Source organism: Perca fluviatilis, chromosome 20 (genome assembly GCF_010015445.1).
Source record: "Perca fluviatilis chromosome 20, GENO_Pfluv_1.0, whole genome shotgun sequence".
NCBI lineage: Eukaryota > Metazoa > Chordata > Actinopteri > Perciformes > Percidae > Perca > Perca fluviatilis.
Genome location: NC_053131.1, coordinates 22,388,697 through 22,408,432, shown reverse-complemented (window position 1 = coordinate 22,408,432; position 19,736 = coordinate 22,388,697). Strand labels below are relative to the sequence as shown.

At 40.1% G+C, this 19,736-nt stretch overlaps 1 protein-coding gene across 1 annotated transcript in view; it reads left to right on the top strand.

Moving 5' to 3' along the window:
• Nucleotides 1–5,458: 5,458 nt before the first annotated feature.
• The window catches only part of dnajc17 (DnaJ (Hsp40) homolog, subfamily C, member 17), a 33,491-nt gene continuing 19,213 nt past the window's right edge, over nt 5,459–19,736 (top strand). The window contains exons 1-8 of the mRNA XM_039785375.1: nt 5,459–5,722; nt 11,777–11,846; nt 13,429–13,487; nt 13,579–13,666; nt 13,972–14,048; nt 14,713–14,824; nt 15,773–15,822; nt 19,009–19,086. Of these exons, the coding sequence (XP_039641309.1) occupies nt 5,642–5,722; nt 11,777–11,846; nt 13,429–13,487; nt 13,579–13,666; nt 13,972–14,048; nt 14,713–14,824; nt 15,773–15,822; nt 19,009–19,086 (615 nt within the window). The 5' untranslated portion in view covers nt 5,459–5,641. The remainder of the gene's footprint in view (nt 5,723–11,776; nt 11,847–13,428; nt 13,488–13,578; nt 13,667–13,971; nt 14,049–14,712; nt 14,825–15,772; nt 15,823–19,008; nt 19,087–19,736) is intronic.

Below are 19,736 nucleotides of genomic sequence, written 5' to 3'. Positions count from 1 at the left end.
TTTTTATTTCTCTTATCACTGTTTGGTATATGCATATAGTTATAAATTTAGAAAACCTTTACTGTCAGAGTGACAATACGGCATATTGTTTGGATCTCTGGATATTTTGTTAAGAAATTGTAGTACTGTGACCTGAGGCTATTTAGCTTGCTAGAGTTTCACTACCTCCGAGAAAAGCATAGCTATACGGTAGCTGTATTGTCGTGCTGCTTTAGGTCCCCTGAGCCAAAGATATTTTGTTTATCCAGAGGAAAATGCGGCTTTTACTAGAGTACTGAGAAACAAGCAGCATGGGTACTACTAAGTTACAACACCAAATAATATGCAGGATATATAGCCTACTGTAGCTGCATTTCCAGCATGTCAAAGTGAGAATAATGGCTACACATGAGACTGCTTTGTTTAAATGGAGCAACAAAAGCTATTGACCAAATATCATGCACTCATCAAAGTCCACAACTCTCTTGCTGAGCTAGTTGAACAGGCTCATGTTGGACTCAAGCTCCCAATTCTTAAAAGTCAAAGTCAACATGATTTCCATTAATTGTTCTGTATAATACATTTATACACAACAACGGATTTTTGATTGCTATGGTTTAAGGACAAACTGACCCTTAATCTACTGGTCCGGCTGCGAAACCTTTTACCATATGGACCTCTAGGGTGTGTCGTGATTATAGGATTTAGTTCTATGTTTGTCCAAGGTATCCTGAAATGAGGTCATTACAAATTACCCAATGTTCAGGAGTAATGTGGCCATACAGCTCTTCAGGATGAACATCTTTTTGCCCACACCCTGTAGTAAATGTTTGCAAATTACATAGAGCTTTTTCATAACCTTTAATTTACCAATATATATATATATATATATATATATTAGAAAAGGAGAGCTGTTAAGACATGTCAGGACATGCTCCTGATTCTGCATCACTATAGATCCCACTGCCTACAGGAAATGCTACAACAGGGGCCGAGTTATCACTAAACCACAGACAGTCCCATATCCGGAAAACAAAAACACCAGTTCATCTCTCTTTTGGAAGTCTCATTAGGGTTATTAAATGAAAATAGTATACATTTCATCGCAAGGACCCTTGTGTGAGATACTAGATGTTGATATGCTTTTTGGGCTAGAATGGCTAGCTGTTTGTTCACCACTGCTGTGTAGTGATAACAGTGATGGAAAAAAAGGTGCTTTCATCAGAACAGCTGTGTTGTTCCTTCCTTCAAATCGAAGCAATATTGTTATTAGTATTCAACTAAGCATTCCTTGTCTTACAGGTGATCCCCTGGGCCCAGTTTTTCAAAAGTAATCCAGTGGGATTTTAGATCACAGATTGGATCAAATCTTGGAAATGGGTTTTTCAAAAGCAAAAGAGGGATTCTGAACTAAGATCAGATCACATAATCTGATTTTAAATTTGATCTGGATCAAACCTGCCCTTTGGGTTTTTCAAAACTTTAAACTCGGTTTGGTCATTTGCTTATTTTCTTATTTGATCCAAAAAACAGGATGGATTCAGTTGTGATTTTTCAAACCAAATAAAATCAGAGAGCGTTTTTTTTTAAGTTAATGATAACAAAATCAATGTTTAGCTACTGATGATATATACATTTCTTCATATTTGAAGCATATATGAAGCATGTCACATCTAATGAGATATGGTAAACAAAAAACAAAACAAAATAAAGAATGTAAAATGTTTCTGTTTATTACAGTGTTTCTTAAAATGAAAATAAACATTTGTGGCCATGGTATTTTGCCTAACTGTTGTTCTTTGCTAAGCCAGTAGGCTACACTGTTGAGGCCTGCAGGCCTGTACTATGAAGCAGGATTTGGCGTTAACGAGCTAACTTCAGGTTCAACCCAGGATTTTCTGTATCACGACGGTGCATCAGTTGTTATCGGGTTCAATTGCCGTGGTAACTCATGCTGAACCTGGTCGGGAGCAGGTTAAGTTGGAGATCAGAGATCAACCGGTGTAAAAGCACCGCCTACTGACCAATCAATAGGTCGATTGATAACGGCGTCACCGTTCTTTAGAAGATCAGGGGGAGCTCGGTGCACAGAGAGAGAGAGAGAGAGAGAGAGAGAGAGAGAGAGAGAGAGAGAGAGAGACAAAGAGGTGTACGCTCATAAAAGTTAAAACATTTAGAGACCGACAACCCCGTTAACATTCCCTGATGGGTATTTTTATGAAATATATATATTTTAATGGGAGGGAATTACATATCGGCTATTTGTCGGCTTCTTGAGCTGTGTGTCGCCAATGCGCACATCGGTTTGAATTATGTTTTTATATGTTTTATTTGCTCCCACAATCGCTTCCCACTGCCAGGGCTGCAACTGCAATAATAGGCTATAGCAACAACAGTTTATGGAAGGCACAAGTGTAATTATGGTCAGATCTTGGTCCTGACTGATGGGAAAGTGATTGATAAGAGTAATTTACGCATCTACAGCGTGATCGGCAATTTTTTTTGTGTCAGCTTTCCTTCCTATTTTAGGAAGCAGCGACTGTATTGCGTTTTCCCTGTAAAACCGAGTCTGTGTTCTTCATATTTATGTAGAATTATAATTTGCTCTTTTTATATATGCGGCTCTGGTAGATGTTTGCGATTGGTCGTGGTGCGCAAACACCGCCTCTTTTATGTGAACGCGCGCGGCGCTGGATTAGGAAACCCTGGGTTGATTGAACTAGTTGATAACCAGCGTCGTGATTATGCGGGACCGCGGTTGTTAGGTTAGGTGAAGCCGGATAACTGAGAGAGATCCAGGACATGTTGATCTTGCTTCGTAGGACAGGGGCCTGTTTCACAAAAGCAGAATATATAAATCCAGGATAACTGATAAAGCGAGGCTTGACCTAGTCTAATCTGTGCATCCTGGCTTGGTGCGTTTCACGAAGGCCAAGCCAGGCTGAGGAGGAGCGACTAGGTTGAGCCAGGCTGAAGTAATTCAGATAGATGTGCGTCCACGGCTTTCCTCAAAAGACCGCGAGGTCGATCACAGATTTACTGATGCCAAAATGGAGAATACGCATTGTACATACTTTATACAGAGTGAGCAGCAGCTTCTTGTGGAAGTATGACGACGTGAAACACATTATTTGTATAAAAAGAAAAGAAACACGGCCGCTGTAATGAAACGGCGAGAGAAAGCGTAGCAGACGATCACGGACCGACTGAATGCGTAATTGTAGCCTAAATATATACATTAACTGACCACGGCTCTGAATTGAAGCCGTCATAATCATTCCATTCAAGGATTAGGCTACTAATCATTTGCACACATTAACAGTTGTACTCTTTGCCTTAAAAGTGAGCAGAAGATAATGTTACTCAGGAAATTTACCATGAAGATCAATTTTCTACAACGCCAGAATATGATGCGTAAATATCTCTTTCACTCTGTTCCTCCCTCTCTCTCATGGGCTAAAATATAAGTTTCCATATTAACTTCCACTGCTCGCTTTTAATGCAAAGTGTACAACTGTTCGTTTTTGCAGATGAGAGTGACTCATTGAATGGTTTCAGTTAAGATCAGTAGTTCATAAATGTATATTTTTAGACTATCATTCAGTTGGTCCGCTATTATCTGCCACGCTTTTTCTCGCGTTTCATTTTTTTATTTTTTATAGAGGCCGAATTTCCTTCTCTACATATGCCTTGCTCCCTGTATATATGGACATAGAAAATAAAGACACTGAAGAAATTGGACTCTAAAATCTAGAAACTATGAAGATAATTAAGTGATAAATTCCATGCACACTGTAAACATGAATGGAACAGTGTATTCATCAGTTATATCCCCCCAAATATGAGGTCAAAAACCATTGAGGTGTCCTCTCCCTGTTGTTACATGAGTGTACAGTTACTGTAGCCTACATCACTAGATAGTTACTGGTCCAGTGAACTAAGACTATCATTTGGGAGGATTGTACAATTAGGATATGTTCTTAAATTGTACAATCCTCCCAAATTATATTCCCAGTTTACTGGACAACATAAATTAACATAAAGTGCCAAGAATGCCAAATACAATGCACATGGAAGTGGAACAAACATGATCCTTATTGTTAAAGAATAAAAAAAAAATTAATCAACTAAAATAATTCAAGGTGTATTGGTCAACTATAGAAATGTACAGCATTGTATGTATTGCCCTTAGTAACATTCATTTAAAACACATTTGAAATTTTATCAGCTTTTTCTAATTATCTCAACAACTGCCATAATATGTTCATCAAACTTCTAACAACAATATGAACAGCAGTCTTCATACAGCAATATAACAGTAACAATGACTGTCACATGAATAATTATAAATAAAAAAATAATGGTCACAATAACAGTACTTAAATAAACATCAATATGCACCTGTTGTATTTTAATCCAGGCTGATAATAACAATAGGGTAAAACCACTGCTGGGTGATCAGAAAAGGCTCCAGGATTAAATAAATCCTGACTGTTAGCCGGGTCAGGAGCAGGCTAGCTGTACAGAATAAATCTCCATGGTGATTTATGTGCCTCCGCTTTCGTGAAACCGAATCAAGGCTTAATTCATCCAGGATAACTGGGAAATCCCGGCTTAATCCCTTATCTTGGTTTTGTGAAACAGGCCCCTGGATCCGAAAACGCCCAAAATAAAAACAAAGGTGTAAATTGTTGTAATATTTCCTGTAGAACTAGAACCTGACTGATCCATTGTCATGCTTCTGTTATAAGCTGATATTGGCTTACCACAGATATATAAGAATTGGCGTTTATGTTGGCAGTTTTGCAATACTTACATATATGCAAAATAGCCTACTGAAAGCGTATAGGTCATTTTTAGAGACAGTGCTGCTGTTACATAATTTGTCCACCAGAGAGCACTCTGTATTGCCCTAAATATAGGGCACTACCTATAACTAGTGCCCTTTATATAGATAGAGAAGATATATTAAGGGCGCTATAACATTTCACAACTATTTAATTTGAGGATCCTTAGTAAATATGTGTGTTATTGTAAATGGGTTTATGTGAGAAAAATGTGAGGAAAAAAGCCTAATAATAAAGGCCAATACATAGTCCTTTTTACCCCCAATTATAATTGTTTGTTAACAACTTCAAAAATCAACAGCATCATGATGTTTGATTTTTTTAATAGGCCTACATTTTAGACGACTGGTTCAGAAACACAATGCAGATCTATAAAATCAAAAGATTTGACCTTTAATGGCAGAGATAAAACATACTATAATACAATTTCACACCTGGAACAAATTTGAAGCAGCCCACAAAGACAATACAAATAAGTTAAAACGAGTTAAAAAGGTTAAGACTTACAAAACCTTTTTCGATATAAATGCTATGGTAAATGCTCAAAACAACAGCAACAGCAACAGCAACAGCAACAGCAACAGCAACAGCAACAGCAACAGCAACAGCAACAGCAACAGCAACAGCAACAGCAACAGCAACAGCAACAGCAACAGCAACTACATTTCCCAGGTTGCAGTGGACTTCCTAGTTCAAAGGTCGAAGACGTTAAACGCATGCTGCCTGGAACGGGAACAACAACAAACCGCTGAATTAGCCAAACGTTAACATTTCTTATTTTTCTGTGTTGGTACCGTTGCTCGTTATTGACAGAAATGTCCGGAAAGGCCAAGGATATCCTACAGATGGACCTGTATGGTTTACTTGGTATTGAAAGCACTGCTACAACAAAAGAGGTGTGTAAATAAGCTAGCTGTCAAGCTAGTTAGCTAGCTAGATAACTAATAGTGTAGCTAGCTAAGTATGCCTTTACTTTACAGGCTGGGGGATGTTGTGTTGGCAGATAGTTTATCCGAGTGTTAGCTACCGTTAAATGTTAAAGCAGCTGTGTTTGCACAAGGAGAGACTGTAAGTAACTTAATGTTATGTGTCATTTTGCCTTCAAATAGGCTAACTATATTAGCTAGCTTGCTACCATGGAGCTTGTAGGTGTGTGTGTGTGTGTGTGTGTGTGTGTGTGTGTGTGTGTGTGTGTGTGTGTGTGTGTGTGTGTGTGTGTTTGTATCGTGTATGCGTGTATAATAGCCACCAAGTATTTTTCTCTGTAAGGAGAAACGCCAGGTAAGTAAAGCGAGGACTGACATTCTAGGTCCAGCGAGAACCCAGGTAGCAAAAGACAGAAACACCGGTTGTCTGAATCGCAAAGGTGTGATACACCGAAAAGGCCACTTGGTAGCGACGTTGCGTCAGTCTTCTAGGGCTCCAACTCATTTTAATGATCACTTAATCTGCCAGTTATTTTTCCGAATAACTGATTAATTGTTTGGTTTATGAAATGTCAAATTAAGTGAAAATGGCAGTCACAATTTTGCATATCAAATTGCTTGTTTTGTATTACCAATTATAGTCCAAAAATAAAACTCTAAGATATTCCACTGAAATAATGTAAAACTGAGAAGATCAGCGAACGATCACAATGGAGAAGCTAGGAAATTTAATGTTTGGCATTTTTCTTTAAAATATTACTTAAAACAATGAATGACTTATCACAATGGTAGTCAATAACCTTTCTGTTGATCGCCTAATCTTTTAATAGACTAATTGTGTCCGCTCTAATGAATTCAAAATAGTAAATTAATTTATGGTTTTGAGTCTCCCACCTCAATGTATATTCTTTATCTAAAACTAAATCAACCTATCTGATCGCATATAAGCTCGTAGTGTTAATATGATTACATCTGATGAGGCCTGGAAAATGATGTAATACTATGGACAGCCTATTTACAAAAGGTTACATCTGTTTGCTCACCTCTGCACACTGCAGACAGAATTTTGTGCCTGCATGGATTTTAAATCAACTCTTTTACATTTCATTTCCCAGCCCAGAGCGGTTCACCATGATGTCCTGAATCCTGCCTTTTCCCTACCACCACCTCTCCTCACAGTTTCCAGCATGTAGAATCCACAAGCCCAAAGGGAAATTTAAAATTGCGGCCAAAACGAGGGAAGAAGTTAATTTCTTAATTGGATTTCCAAGTCCTCTCCTCCCCAGAGGATTATCCTAGAGACTTCCTCTTCCTCTAGCAGTTGTGACTTGGGTAGAATTGAGACTCCAACATTTAGATGGCTGGTTCTGTGAGGTCTCTTGATGTTCAAGAGTGATAGCGAGGGTTTGTGTGTGTGTAGTGCATTGAGTCTGGAGGGCTCAAAAATAAATCAAATGTGTGAAGACAGATGTCACCAGCTGGGCTACTTACCTCAGTTGTCTTACCCGCTGCGCCACCACCACTATCCGGCATGTTCTTTATCATAGAAAAAGGGAAGAAGCTCATCCCAGAGCCTCTTTATGTGAGCTAAGCCACATCTGTCCTGCATCTCCTCCTGGTTCTATTTAGCATCTCTTTATCTTATCACTGCTGTTGACCTTCTTTTGAGCTTGGCTGATAAATGCTGGGGGAAATGGCATGTCACAATCTATGATTTAAGGACTATGGATGACTGGGATTTGCTTTATCCTTGTAGTGCTGAGGAAGACTGTTGCGGAAGGCTAGCCACCATTTAACAAGTTATGCATATGCATATCAGCAGGGCTTGGGTAATAACTGCCTTGTGTGTGTTTTACCTACCACAGATTGCTTGGTGAGACAATGTCAACAGTCAAGACCGCACAACATTTCTTGTAGTGTATTCAGCTACTTAAATTGTTTGTGTGTGTGTGTGTGTGTGTGTGTGTGTGTGTGTGTGTGTGTGTGTGTGTGTGTGTGTGTATAATGTGTTGCAGTGTATACAGTAACTACATGCCTGCATGATTTACTTCTGACAGAGCATCCAATGACAGGTCTGGTGATTGCATTACATTGTAAAAGCAATTTTACAATGTAAGCAAAATTATTATCGCACGGGCAACTTACGTTCAATGCATTGATCTGACCAACCTCTTAACATCATGTGACGTAAACCTGAATAACAGATTTGTTAGTTTTCCATTTCAGTAAGCTTGCAGTCATTCATTTGGTCAACAGTATTTCAAAAAAAAAAAAAATTATGTCATCATGAATCAAGATGAGAATATTAACTTTTAATGGAAAGGTATCCAGATTCTTGATACCTTTTCATTACAAGTCAATATAGGATAATACTGAATGAATGCAGAGTTTGACTCAAGGGTTGACTGTCAGGTTCACAAGAGCACATGGGAAGTTAATCACAGTCTCGCTGTTTCTCTTTGTTACATCCAATTTTTCTTCTTACTTTTTGCTCTCCTTTTCTCAGTGTAGTCATGTCCTCATTGCCCCTGTCCTTGCTCCTCTTCTTCCTTTGTGCCTGTTATTATTTCCTCCCGTTGATAATGCCCCGGAAATAGCAGAGCATTGTAATTAAAGAGGATGGACCCATGGCAGATCAGGCAGCTAATCAGCCACACAGGCTAGGGCCCCTACTAGGGCTGTGCCGAGCCTGCACCAGTTTGTCCACTATAATTGGCACCAAAGACTGGTGTAATGAGGAAAAGATGTGGGCATGCAGTTAAGACTGTGGCAGGCAGGGATCAGGGAGGCACAGAGTCTGTTTTCCGCCAGGCACTAACCATTAGGCTACTGTTGGCCTGCTGCTGCATGATCTTTCTTTGATTCCTTGGTTCCTCCTTCTGCAAACTGTAGCGTGGGAAATAGTTAAAATTTCTTCAACTCAGTTTGTCTCGCCTATGAGACAAGAAAAAAAGGCATGGGTCAGTCCAGTTTGCTCATCTCTAAGCACAAGGGACAGCGGTTGGTTTCAGCCCAGGAGTTCTTATGGTTTTCTCTTCACATGGTCTTACTCATAATGGATTCATGAGCCAATCCTAAAAGGTCATGGTGAACTGCACAAAGATAATTGCGACAGTAATTGACTGGATTAGTCCTGATGGAAGATGCCACTCGATCTGAGAGCTCTTATCCACACATGTGCTAACCTCTTCAAAAGTTGGCCTGCGTTGGCTTCTACTTTGTAGGACCAAAGGGCTTCAGGGTTTTCCAGCATCAATTAAGGCTTGCGTGTTACGCCATTGATGGGAGTAATCATGTATTATTTAACAAAACAGCACTGGAGGCTCTGTAGAGATGAGAGGTCTTTAAAGGATGCTAGAGAGTGAAAAGGAAATGCAAGAAACAGGAGCTAGAGAGAAAAAAAGCAGGTAGGATAACTCAAATGTAGATACGTATGTGTGTTAACTAGATCTTTAACTGAACTAAGTAAGACAAAGGACACTATCAATGATGACAGGTTATATTTGTCAAACAGCTTAGCTGTGAGGTAATGTAGTGCACACTGACAACATATAATGCAGACTTGTTCACTTTGATGGACCACACAACTCAAGCAAGCTTTATGGATTTTCTTATAATTCATTTTCATATCATATCTGTAGAAAATCATTGGAAACCAATAGCTGCTTGGAGCGGTAGGGGAAAAAACATTTAAAAAAAATCTTTGTGTAGGGCAGAGAGTTCTCCAACTACCTACCCATTTCTCAGGATGCAATGGCTTTCATAAAGGCCTTTCTTGCCTTTTTGCTTCATCTTGGTCCAAGAGAGGAACCACATTTCGTTCAACTGTACCTGTATACGAATGACAATACATTTGAACTTGAGTTTGACTTTTCATTTCCTTTTTTTGTACTTTATCAAAAGGAGAAAATTGGTCTGAGCTATATTAGCAAGCAAAGACAAAAGAAAAGGGAGAAACAGACAGGAGGAGGATGAAAAGGGGAAGTAGGCTTATGGTGCATTCTTTTTGTCTTGTAATCGCGACTAGTAGCTCGAGCGTGACGTCACATCCGTGTCGAAAAACGAATAACCGCGGGTTGTTGCATTCTTTTTGTCACACAATACTACGAGTCGGAGAAAAGATGGATTTTTGTAACATTTTTAGTAACCTTTAGGATTCTATTCACCCAGTTATTGACATATTACACACATATATTTCACAGTTTGATACATGAAAATTACGTATTTTTTATAAATTAGCCATCTTTGAAAGTGAGCTCGGGTCCTCTGAGTTCAGACGACTTGACGAGTCGTAAATACGACCTCGGGGGCGTTCTTTTTGCAACTTCCGGAAAACAACTCGTAAAATGACTTCGGTGGACAAAAAGAACGCACCATAAGGCCAACAGTAAGCGTATGTGTTTGGCTACAATCCACAGCCTTGTGTGTCAGTCTAGATCTGTTGGAAGGCTCTGTGCGCCAAGCAGCAAGACTTAATATCTCTCAATGATGACTAGTATCTTGGAACCCTCTCAAGGATCCAAGCTCTCATTAACTATTGGAACTACAAACAGAAAAAAAATCTGATGTTGACCAAGAGAGAGAAGAAAAGACTTGTGATATTTAGGAGCTGTCTGAGCCACAATAAGCTCCGGAGGGTTCACTGGAGGCTCGTTGCTTTCATGTAATCATGTGGAGTCTTAGCTCTTGTATCTTGGACAATGGGCATCCAGCCTAATGTGCCTAAGTTGACTGTCATAGAGACTCATTGGAGTTGCTGTTAAAAAGGCTTGGACACTGATGGATTACACCATTCTGCTCAGTTCCCCTTAGAGTTGAGTTTTGTTTCCCCCCAGTAAAGTCAGCTCTGTATGTTTTGGCGCATATTCTACAGATAAAGTTGTGCAAAACAACCCACAGGGAAACATTGACTATGCCAGAGAACAAGGCGTCAGATGCAACTGTTTCCCAGGCATAAAGAAAGGAGCTCCCAAATTCTGTGGCCCGTAGCATACTGGCAGAATATTTGCGCCTAGGTTTAAAAAAAAACAAAAAAACATGCAGAACATTGGCATGGCTGATAAAGACTGGTGAGAAAGTGTATGTCAGTGTGTGTGCTTGTGTCTGTGCTTAGATATATGGGGGATTTCTATGCCCAGTTCTTAGCATGCAATGCATATGAGTGTATGTTTTCGAGGTTGTGTGCCGAAAGCTTCTGCGCCGCACTCTTCAGCCCCCTCTGGTCTCCACCAAATGTTTTCCTGCTTCCCTTCTTTCTCCATAGCAGAGATCTAATGAAAACCACCTTGTCATTAACTGGTACCTAGAAGGACCAATGAATGGTTAACATTCCAATCAGTGACCCAGAGTTAAAAAATCAGCTATAACTAAAACCTCATATGACATTACAATACTCCAAAGTATTGTTTAGTTTTTCCACTCTGGTTCTCTGAACCCCCCAAAAGTTTTGGCTACCTGCCTAAGATATTAATGGCGGCCTTCTCAGATTTGTTACGGACAATGGCACTCTGTTCGTGCATGTTATTGTAAGATAAAAAAAAAGTTTGAATAAAAATGGACTAATACTAGGTTGCAACTCAGGCACATTGGGCAGTGGGCCTGAAAATAGTTATGAATTATTGTGCGGGTAATTCACTATGGAGTATGTGCCGAGGTGGTTAGATTCCATTAACAACATGTCGTAAGGACACGAAGCAGAGGATCAGCTCAGGTGTTGATTTGATCCAAACAATACAATCGCTGATTTTTTTTTTTTATTTGAACGCAGACCTCATTTCACCCCCAGTGCTTTCATGTCAGACTGTTACCATTTGTGCCATTATTTCAGTGGGACCATCATTTTTTTATTCAGACTTTGGTTTTCTGGGCATAGGCTGACAGGATAAAGATAATTGGTACAAAGAGTAAGAATTTAACTTTCACGTGTTCAAAATCTGTGCTTAAGTGGATAATTCGTTCTCTTTGTGTCCTAATCAACATTTTCCACTCTACATAACTCTAGGGGTTCTTCTGTTTTTCTTCTAGATCAAGAAAGCTTATCGACAGAAAGCCTTGACATGCCATCCAGACAAGAACCCAGACAACCCAAAAGCAGGTGAGTGAGCCAGCAAATGTGCTTATCTCTTCAACTTCACTCCATTTTGAGCCACAGACCTCTGTCAGTCACCTAGTAGAACTGGAACAATAATTTATTATTTATTTTATGCAATTTCTGCATTGTTTTCTAAAGAATTAGGGTTAATCATCTGACTGAACGGCCATCAAGCTCCAGAACCAAAAATAAATGCTCTAGAGTAGCGCTCTCAGCAAGTTGTACCCTGCCAGACAGCCGAGCCACAGCACTCTGTAGGGAAGTCTAACTAGCGCCTGTCTCCCGTCGACTTTCTTGCCAGACAGGACCAGCCAAACACCAGCAGCACCATCATCACCACCAGCGTTTACACACTCCATCTTCTTTGGCTTAAGTCCTTCCGCGGCCTGTCGCCAACCAGCATGTCAACAATTAGACCAGGAAATCTTATTGTAGCTTTTTATTGGAAAGGCACCTTGGACAAAAGACTGGTCATGAGGCATATTTTCAAGTGAGGTTTATGTGGTTGCTGGATGGTTCAGACAATTCCTGATTATGTCAGGAAAAAAAAACTGGGAAATTGGTGGGGTTGAGAGGGATAATACAAAAGCAGGGGGTCGGTTTTCCCAGAAATGGAAAAGAAGTGGTTTGGAGGGCCTCAACACTTGAACCCGCACATGTACAGACTTTGCCTCTATCGCACGAGAGCGGAGCAAGTCTTGGGATTTGCTGCTTCTCAGGGAAAGGTTGTATGCATGGAAGAGGTGACTTGGGGGTCATGATTCCTCACTAACTGAAGACGCCCCCTCACTTTCCTCAACCCCCCCCCCCCCATGTTGTGACACTCTGAGCTGCCTAGAGGGCATGGCAGGTCTCCCCCAGTTGGATTTCATTCCAGTCCATTATATGCATGTAGGTAACATGACCGCCTGTGCTGGCAGCATGATCTCCAGAGCCTCCTGTTAGTGTGCACTGCCAGTCCCCACAGGGAGTAACAGTATCGGTCCGTTAGGCTTCCCATCAGTGAATGATTAAGCCTGGCTAGTATAGTGCAGTAGTGTGGTGGTTGTGTGATGTGTGTGTGTGTGTGTGTGTGTGTGTGTGTGTGTGTGTGTGTGTGTGTGTGTTGGATGACAACTGGGGAGGTGGGTTCTTGCGTGGTAGTGGTGATTGCGGCAGTGGCCCCTTGAGGTGCTCTAATGGATAATAGATGGAGAAGCCAAGGGTTTGTGTGGGAATGCACGTCTGTGTCATCAGAGGAAACTGGTTTCGTGAGACCTACGGCACCTTTTTAAAGAATAAAATGTCTGTCTCAGGCCTGTGTCCCAGCTTCAGCTTAGATGTCATGTTCCTTTTACTTTCTTCACGTCACATCACCTTCTACTGTATCTCTTGTGTATAAGGTGCCAAATTGACAAAAATTACCAGTTATATCTTTGTGAAATTTTAGCCACTTTTTTTGTTTTTATATCTCATATTCTACATGTAAAACATTGGTTCCTGAAGCAAAAAGTAAAATTTAATTATTTTTTTTTTAAAGTGTTTCTGTGTGTATCCAGTAGCAGAATGTTCATAGTTTTTGGTTTCTCTTGTCCCTTTCTTCTAGTGGAGCTCTTCCACCAGTTGTCCCAGGCTCTCGAGGTGCTAACTGATGCTGCTGCCAAGGTAAGACGACTGATGCCTCTCAACCTGTCAAGTGGTGATACACACTCACACAGAGACATGATTCATCCTGGTGTCTTAATACTGTTTTTAGGCTGCCTATGACAAGATTTGCACTGCCAAGAAACAGGCAGAAGAAAGAACCAGGAAGCTAGATGATAAGAGAAAAAAAATTAAGCTTGGTGAGTACTTTTCCAAATTGGACAGCATCTCAAGGCTCTTGATTTACTGATTTTAGTGTTTTTGTATTGGTATTGTAAATAGTAATATTAAAATCAGTTTTTTTTTTTTGTCATGCATATTCCAGGATAAACGCAACAGGGGCTAATCATTTTTAAAGTGCTGGGGACTGCTGCATTGACGGTCTAGTATAGAATTAAACAAGAGCAGCTGTTAGAAAATAATCAATTTATTTAGCACAGTTTTGTCTGTTTTCTTCTGGAAAAGAGTTACGTGTGTGTGTGTGTTGTGTGTGTTACTTTGACAGACTTGGAGGCCAGAGAGCAACAAGCAGAAGCTCAGAGTCAGGAAGAGGTGCAAAACACTAGAACACTTGAAGAAGAGGTAAGAGAAGTTATAGAAACCCTATGAGAGATGATACTGTACCAAACGTTGCCTGGAGAGGATGTCGAAAATACAAAATAAAAAGTTCACTATACTACAGGCCTCAGCAGTGATCTGAGAAGAAGGTATTTCAGTGCATCCAGGAAACTCTGAAGCACACCCAGGTGCTTTTCTTCTGTTTTTCATCAAATGCTCACGTCTAAATGAGTTGAAATCTTGGGTCAGGAACAAAGGCTCTTTCTGAGAGAGGCTTTCTTTCACTGCCATATCATAATTATCAGTAAACCCATTAGGTGATATTGCATGACTTGATGCACTTTGTTCAGATAGCCAATGATAAATAAAAATGTTGTGCGTGTTTCCAAGGTGTGTCATGGCATGTGCTCAATGTGCTTAATGCATGTAAAAATGTGGCCAGAGGTGGAGAAGGTAACCAGTAGGTGGCACTGTTCCATTTCTGTCTCATCTCAAGGGCTTATTTTTTCTTAACTGAAGAAACAAGGTGGTCGGAACACTTCTGGAAACACAGAATAGCAGAAAGGGTGTCTTAGAATGTGAGAGTTACACATTACATCAGTGCTTAATGGAAGATGCATACTTTGCTGTCAAAACCAGTATGTCAGTTTGTGCACATTACTGTATTGTATGTGTCTGTTTCTACCAGATAGCCCGTTTGAGAGAGGAGGGATCCAGGCAGCTTGAGGAGGAACAGAGGCTCATCAGAGAGCAGATCCAGAGAGAAAGAGAAGAACAGCAGCTGCAAACAGGAGTCTATAGTATGTCCATACCAATATTTAACCTAGTACACAGTCTGTTCCAGTCCATGTTTACCAAACCAGTTCAGTGCAGTCCTGTTCTACCTGGATAAATCCAGTTTGATCCAGGGAAGTCCTCTTACTATCCTGAAAGCCTCCGCTCGTGAACCCCTATGTTTCCCAACTGTCGTACTGTCAGTCCAATTATAGCCGTCACTAGGTTCCTTGTGGTTCACCAAATATTATGCACATAAAACAATAACTGAATGTATTTTTGAATTAAAGATTTGTACTTTGAAGAGGTCTATTTTAGTTTCTTAGCAGAAAGACAACTTGGCAAGATAACATAGGAATGCCAAGGACCATGCATACACACACACACACACACACACACACACACACACACACACACACACACACACACACACACACACACACACACACACACACACACACACACACACACACACACACACACACACACACACACACACACACACACACACACACACACACAGAGTTATCCATCAAACTTTTAACCTCTTGATAATACTGTTGCTTTAAAACTTCAGTGTCTCTGAAAAAAAGTAAGTCTTGTAAAATAAGACTATAGAAGTTTGGGTATTTAAAGAAAGTACTGGTTCTTGGCCCGAGACTTGGACCCCTTTTTGTTTTACTCATGCATAGTCAGCACGTCTTTTGAGTCTTTCTTTCATTTGCGCGCAGCCAGGCCTCCCCAGCCCTCCCCTGAATCTGTGCTCTGTCTGTTTCATCTCGAGATGCACTCAGTGGATCATCAGACTGTAGCAAGAGCCATACATTTACCATCTGACAGCCAAAAATTGCTGTTCATCTGCATGAGTTGACTGCTATTTTGAGTGATACATTTCTTTCCTTAACAAAACAATTATTTTCTTGTCTTTTCACTTCACTGTCCCATCTCCCCTCCCTCATTTTTTTTTTTGTCAGCCTCAGGAGTGGAGAGATGTTCCAAGAGCAATGTGACCCCCAAATTGAAGGTAAGGCTTGCACCTATGGGGGTTTTAATCAGGGGACGAGACTAGGAAGAGAGGTCAGGATGAGAGTTGCAGTTCTTGGAGAGTAACACAGGGAGATGGAAAAGAGTGAACTGAGTGAAAGTGCTGGCAGAATCTCTGCGGGGATTTTGATAGAACCTTAGACCTTTTGTAATTCATTATTCGGAGACCACATACACTGTCTCACCAGTAAGCGCACATTTAACGCCCATTCCTCCGGAGTAGTTCCAACGTCGTCAGGAGACCTGTAACTATGCCAAGAGAGGGCTTATTATATTTCCTCCTGGAAACTGCCCAGCCTGTGCATATTAACGGACACTGGGGATGTTAGCTAATGTGTTTAGACATTTAAATCTGGTTTTAAAATTTGATAGCCATCTAGTGCATTTGTGTATTCAGTTAGAAAAACAAACAGCAGCCGTAAGACTGACCGTATCACAGGTCACGTTGAAGGACATGGGAACATTACTGCATAAATATATCTCAGAGACTGGCTCTTGTCATGTTGACGTTTAAAAAAATAAAATTCTCTGTTTTAATTGCATCCAATTTTATTTTTTTTAATTAATGTCTGTCTTGTGTTGTCTCTAGACTTGAAAACTGTGTTTTTTATTTGGTTTCTTCTGTCCAGTAAAAGTTATAATATATCTTTAACCTGATTCAAAATGAGCCCTGTATTCAAGATGAAACCCATCTCTGGGACTATTAGACATTTGATGTTCAGCAAAATGATTGACTGCGTTGTGGACATTTGCAATGACTCTGACGTCAATCATTCCTACAAAACTAATTCCAGCGACATTTGACATTATTCCTGTGATATGGTCTGAGATCTAGATTTAGTGATGCAGAAAGCCAATTGGTTTGGTTCCACTAATATCTTTCCTATCTGTATATTTATTTAAACTAGGAGCAAGAGAACACAGCAATGTGTCAGTGTTGTGGGCTGAAACCGCAGACATCACATCATGCAAATACTTTTAACATCTTATTCGAAGATTAATGGGTAAGAAGGTTATCAGTGGGTACAGGAGACTGCTCTTGGAAAGAGAATGTACATTGTCAACCGTAATTGTTGGTAAAAGAACGCTATGTAGACATGGAAATTCCCAGAAATCCTGTTCTCTGACAGTAAGCAGAATGTTGGAGCTGAATCAACACTTAGTGCTTGCCATTTATAATTCTACTTTAAGCAGTCAGTGTGATATATTGGCTAGACTGCTGTTCTTTCTACATGGATAGGAGAAGTTGCACAATATCTCTTTTCTAGGAGTATGGGAACTCGCATCAGTGTTTAGTGACAGGACTCCAAGCAAGTCAAAGAATTTGATAAATGATCTTTCGTGGAGGTTCATTGGAGCTGTTCAGCTCTTATACAGTAAATAGTTGTACTATATGGTAATTTCTAAAACAACATTTACACAGTGCAGTATGGCAAGTGTCATGAACGAAAAATTGTTGCACAATCATCATAAGTTAACCACAGTTCAAACAAAGACACAACACATCTCACATCTTTCTGCCCATTGCAGAGTACCTTAGGCAAGCTGCTTTGGATTACTTGGTCATTATTGTGTCTAGTGTTGTGCTTTTTCTAATAAGGGAAGAAGTTCCACTCTCTCGATACTTCCAGCTTCTGAACTGGTTGCAGTTCCACTCTGGTTCCATATAGCTCACAGGCGAGTGCAGAATGTTCAATCATTTTTTTTGTCTAGTAATTTCAATGTTGCATTTGAAAGGGGAGGCTAAGAAAATACACACAGCTACAGTTATTTTTTTTTAAAGTGGCTTTTTTTTTTTGTTCTAAAAAGCTTTTTAAAATGTCAATGACATCATACACATCGTACAGCCAGAGATGCTGCTTTACGGCAATTTCTGAGTCACTTCCTTTTTCTCTCTCGAGGCATCGACAACACAGCTGACAGGTTAGGCTCTCCCTGTCAATACATGTGCTAGAAAGAGGTTTGCTAATGTTTTAAAGACCAGGCCGAAATATTCACTCTGACATTCTGGTTCTGCTTCGGGTGCCATCAAGCGGGATCTCTGGTCTTAAAGCTGCTGTAGGTAAGATTGTGAAGATCCAGGACTTTGCCAACAAATTTGAACATCGACAACTTCTAAGTCCCTCCCCCTTTCTGCTGCAGCCCAAACTGTCTCCTAAGCCCCTCCCACACAACGGAGTTTGACAGAACTGCCGGCATGTCAGACAACATTTTCAATAACTAAACACTAACGCAACGTTAACTTTACTCACCAACAGTAAAACGATGCTAACTAGCAGGCTACCGTTAGCCATTTCAGCATCATATCAGACCGACCACTGTGCAAACGTTACTATTATCCTCACCAACATAGCTTTGTGGACTTTTCACTACTAATAACCAAGTGAAAGATAAATCATTTACGGTGGAATTTTGCCAATCGCACTAGAGGCTGTAGGTGGTGCCAGAGGAGCTGGATTTTTTTTTTATATAACATAATTCATGTAGTTCTACTGGAATATAGGGTCAGTTTCAGCAACTATGACAGAAAGTTAGTTTTATAAGACTTACCTACTGCATCTTTAATCAGTCCTTCACTGACCAATCAGCATTCATTATCAGAATACTAGCGTGTTATGGGCAACAACGACTCAACCTGCAAGAAATCGAAAGGACATAAGTACTCGTTCATTCAACTTTCGACCTATAATCCATGTTGAACTTGCAAAAACTACAATCAAATCTGAGATTTCTCAACGGCAATCAGGCGACAGAGACAAATTTGGCTGTCTAGCTTCATATTGTCCCATTCATTTTGCACTCGTCTGCGGTCACCCCCAGTAGAACTCTGGTGGAACTGCTACCAAATTCAATACAACTGGGCTAAATAGGGAGTGAAATGGCTCTCCGTAGACTGGCTGTGATACAGGTGAGTCACCATGTATTCCATGGTCCAGGGTTCCATATTTTAATTTTCACCCATTTTAGCAGTCCGGCACCCTCTGTATGAATGGAAATTAACTGCAGGTCTCACAGGTGGTGCCAGGGTGATGTTCCAAGAGTTTAACAGTGTCTCTCTCCTGTTGCTCTTTTCTGTCCTGATGGTTATAATTTGTGTGTCCTCATAGCCAAGCCTACCTGGCATGCTTTGTCTTCTCATCACTTGTATTCTTCTTTCTCATTTCAGTTAAAGTGGAAGTGTAAAAAAGATGACGAGACGAATGGAGGCTACTCTCAAGACATTCTTTTCAGACTTCTACAAAAGGTACACATCCTAAAAATCTAATCATTGTTCCACAATGTTACAAGAGGAATCATTTATACAGCAAAACACTTAACTTGTCTTGCCTTGCGTTTAGAACTCGTTTTACTTTTCACATGACGCATTAACCGTAAGCTACCATTTGGGTTGGGTAATATAATAAAATAAACCTTAAGGCTACTGAGGTTACAATCCTTTTAATATATCTGTATTAGGACATTGCAGGCAATGTTGTAAATTAATGAGCAGGACTGTTTTACAGGAATTTTTAATAATTAATGTGATAAAGTACTATTTATTATTAGTATTGACCGGATTAACCAAAAACAGACACTCCTAAGTGTTTAATCTATATCTAATTGTTTCTCCATGAAATCTATATATATAGCTATCTCAATATAAAAACAAATACATAAATTGTATAATGATAGAATTTGATCTCTTCATCCTCGGTGTCCCAAAGCAGAGCTCCGTGGTAACAAACTTGCCTGCAGAATCCGGCCACTTTTGAGGTCTGCATGACATCAGCGCTGTAGATTGTTTTATTCTTCCCCTTAAACAAGGCTCATTAAGTTTTGTTGCAGTGAAAGTGCTGAGGGCAATGTTGGAGTGCCTTTTTAAAGCCATGCACGACATTGTTTGTGCCCCTCTTA